The 3,144-nt window shown below is 46.4% G+C and overlaps 1 protein-coding gene across 1 annotated transcript; it reads left to right on the forward strand.

The window, feature by feature from the left end:
• The first annotated feature begins 485 nt into the window (after positions 1 to 485).
• On the forward strand, positions 486 to 2,014 carry LOC131688968 (enhancer of split mgamma protein-like). Its single transcript, XM_058973658.1, has one exon. It carries the CDS (start codon positions 803 to 805, stop codon positions 1,490 to 1,492), a length of 690 nt encoding a protein of 229 aa, XP_058829641.1. The 5' UTR covers positions 486 to 802; the 3' UTR covers positions 1,493 to 2,014.
• The last annotated feature ends 1,130 nt before the right edge of the window (positions 2,015 to 3,144 follow it).

The raw sequence follows: 3,144 nt of genomic DNA on the forward strand, positions 1-3,144 counted from the left end.
TGGTCATGTTGTTCCTGGTGGTGCTGCTGCCGCTCCTGCTAATGGTGCCCTATCGATCTAGGCTTCAATGTGTTAAAAACTAGTCATATTAAACCAGAAGGGAAGAGAAGGAAAAAAAGTTAAACTGATATTTTCGTATAATGAAGAAGTTAAACAAAAAATATCGTTATACTGGGCTGGCTGCCGTTCGGTTTGTACGAAGGAGACGGGGTGGAAGGGTGGCCAGTAAAGCATAGCATAGCAGCCAACAGCCAACGAACATCAAGCAGGCAACGGTGCAGGAAGGGGCGAGCAGTAGAACGCGCGAAGCAGGAACGGAGAACACGAACGAAGAGAGCATGAGAGAGAAAACATAAAAGCGACAGATGGTTACGATCGCAGTATACATTTGCAGGTGGTAAACTCGTGTGGGAAATACAGTTGAGTTTAGGTTCCCACGACTCGCTCGGCGCTGCTCCGAGTATATAAGCCGGACTCGGTGCGATTTTGTTTCATTTCACATCTCGTTCTCGTACCGTTCACAACGTACGTTCAGTTTTCTCTCAGTTAACGAAAAATAAAGACGCACTCGTCTTTCGGAATTTCATCAGTTCAGTGTGTTCGCTGAAGGAGTACCAGAAAGCAAATCAAAACAGTTTCGTGTGAGTGAGACATCCTCAAACAAGAAAAAAAAACAACGGAAGCCGATTGGACAATACGTTCTGGCGAAAGTGAAGTGAAGTTACGCCACTAGAAAGGCAAAAGGACACAAGCAAGTCAAGTGCAAGGATACGTGAAGTGATCTACCAAAAAACACACAATCATGGTGTATGCAAATATGGTAGCAGAGCCGACGATGGGTGGCAAAATCCCTCAGCCCAGTTCGCTGGAACCACTATCCCGGACATACCAGTACCGTAAGGTGATGAAACCGATGCTGGAACGGAAGCGCCGTGCTCGTATCAATCGTTGCCTGGATGAACTGAAAGAGTTGATGGTTTCGGCTCTGCAGTCTGAAGGCGAAAATGTTTCCAAGTTGGAGAAGGCCGACATCCTGGAACTTACCGTTCGTCATCTGCACAAACTCCGCCGGCAGCAGCGTTTGACAGTTAATCCCGTTATTGATGCCGATCGGTTCCGCGCCGGATTCACTCATGCCGCCAACGAAGTTTCCCGCTGCCTAGCCTCCACCGCTGGTGTTGACATCAAGCTTGGTACAAAACTTATGACCCACCTCGGACACCGCCTCAACGATATGGACAAAGTTTCTCCGCTGTCCGTGCACGTCGAACAGAACATGCAAAGTCCTCCGATCTCGCCGTTCTCAACCTCATCATCTTCTGCAGTCGATATGCAATCCTACCAGATGCCACTGACCCCGCAGTCGTTCCGCTCCGGCAGTGGAAACTCCAACAGTCCATCTCCAAACCCCAGCGAGTGCTCCACCGGCTCCAGTGATCAGCCCACTTCCGATCTGCTCAAGATCCAGGAGTCCGTTTGGCGGCCGTGGTAAATCTTCTCCATTTTTTCACCGCAAACTTCAAATTACGAATGGAACCGGTACCAGTGACAGCAAGACTTATCACTCCAACGCAACCAAATTCCTCAATCCAGAGATCTCAAAAGACGAGAAGATGAAGACAAAACAGAACAAAAAGCAGTTCATTCAAACAATCAATCGTATGGGTATAGCTTTAATAGGAGATAGGACTTTTTTCACTCTAATTGTTTAAGAGTTTGTGATATTACCGTTCTTTAGGGACTAGGTCTTAAGGTTATCTTTTGTTAGTGCTTTTTCGCTGAGAAAGAATCTGTTTTATTTCTGCATTTTAGCTCAGAAAACATTTTAGCCAGTAGCAGATGTTTGTTCGAATAAGACTTATTAGATTGTTTACAAATTGCGCAGTTTGTTGCAATTTCTGTGATTAATATGAGCAAAACATGAGAATCAAAAAACTACTTTGGTAAAATTTTACTAAGCAAAAAATAAAAACAAAATACAATCAAATATTGGAAAAAATTAAAACTTATTTTTTATCATTCTCGAAGCAAACACTTCCGAACGCATAACCCTTCCCCTCTTGCACTTGTTCCTGGTGACCTTGAATGATTCGATTTTTTGGTTAACTGTTGGTCTTGAAAAATAAAAAAAATAATAACAACAAAAAAACAAGTTGTTGTCTTTCCGTTCGATCCTTTCCACCTCGTGTTATATGCTGTTATCCGTTCGCCATCCGCCACCCACCGCCCATCGTCGACGTCAAAGTAGCAACCGAGTAGCGCAAAAGAAAGAAAAAACAGCAGCTGTTATTAATTCCAATTAGAACGCAGCAAGCACAGGCCAACCAGCGAACGACCGAGCACATGCCGGCCTGTGCTTGGTGGGCCGATCGCGCACTCTCTTTCACCACCCATACCCACCGAATCCAGCCGAGCCGGGCCGAGCGGAGCAGAGTGGGCTGTGATGGCAAGCTGTTCGCATTTTTCGAACCATGAGAAAAATATTTTTTCCCACGATCGTGCAGCAGCATGCTGCTGTTGTTGTTATTGGAACCCGTAAGTCCTGCTTTTATGCTTTTTCCCCCTGTTTCGTTCTTCCCTGCCTTGCGGTGCGCGGTTCGAACCAGCCTACTGTGACGTGTGTGTAATTGAAGACACACTACATCACGTCATAGCGGAGCAGCAGCAGAGCAGAGCAGAGCAGGCCACGACAGCATAGCACAATGGGAAGAAGCTCGTCCCTTCTTTCCTTCGTTGCCATTTCTTGAGCAATAATGGTTTGGAGGGACCAAAAACATTACGAGAAAAAACGTGAGAGGACTGATTTATATTGCGCACAAAACCCGGTGGAATCGAGCAAGAATGCGGGCCCTTTAGCGTGGTCTGTACATGTGTCTTTTTTCCGCTAGCATTGTGCGGATTCGGCTCGGACCCTTGCTTCGTCTTCGTTAGGTTTGCCTTCAGCTTATGCGATACATACCGGATGCGCAGTTTAAATGGAGAGACGCTCAAGATCGTTCGCGTTTCTGTGAGTCATGCAAGCTTCGGCGTCGACCGTTCGTTAATAAGGAATGGAGATGACAAGTACGAATCTGCGCCGGCGCGTGTTTTATTTGACGGAATGAATCACAGCAGGCGGGACACAGGAGATTGCGATGCTGTGTG

Source organism: Topomyia yanbarensis, chromosome 3 (assembly GCF_030247195.1).
Source record: "Topomyia yanbarensis strain Yona2022 chromosome 3, ASM3024719v1, whole genome shotgun sequence".
In the NCBI taxonomy this organism is placed as follows: domain Eukaryota; kingdom Metazoa; phylum Arthropoda; class Insecta; order Diptera; family Culicidae; genus Topomyia; species Topomyia yanbarensis.

Bases quoted from the DNA above. Each gene is read 5' to 3' on its own strand.
- LOC131688968 (XM_058973658.1), top strand. From the start codon at position 803: ATGGTGTATGCAAATATGGTAGCAGAGCCGACGATGGGTGGCAAAATC.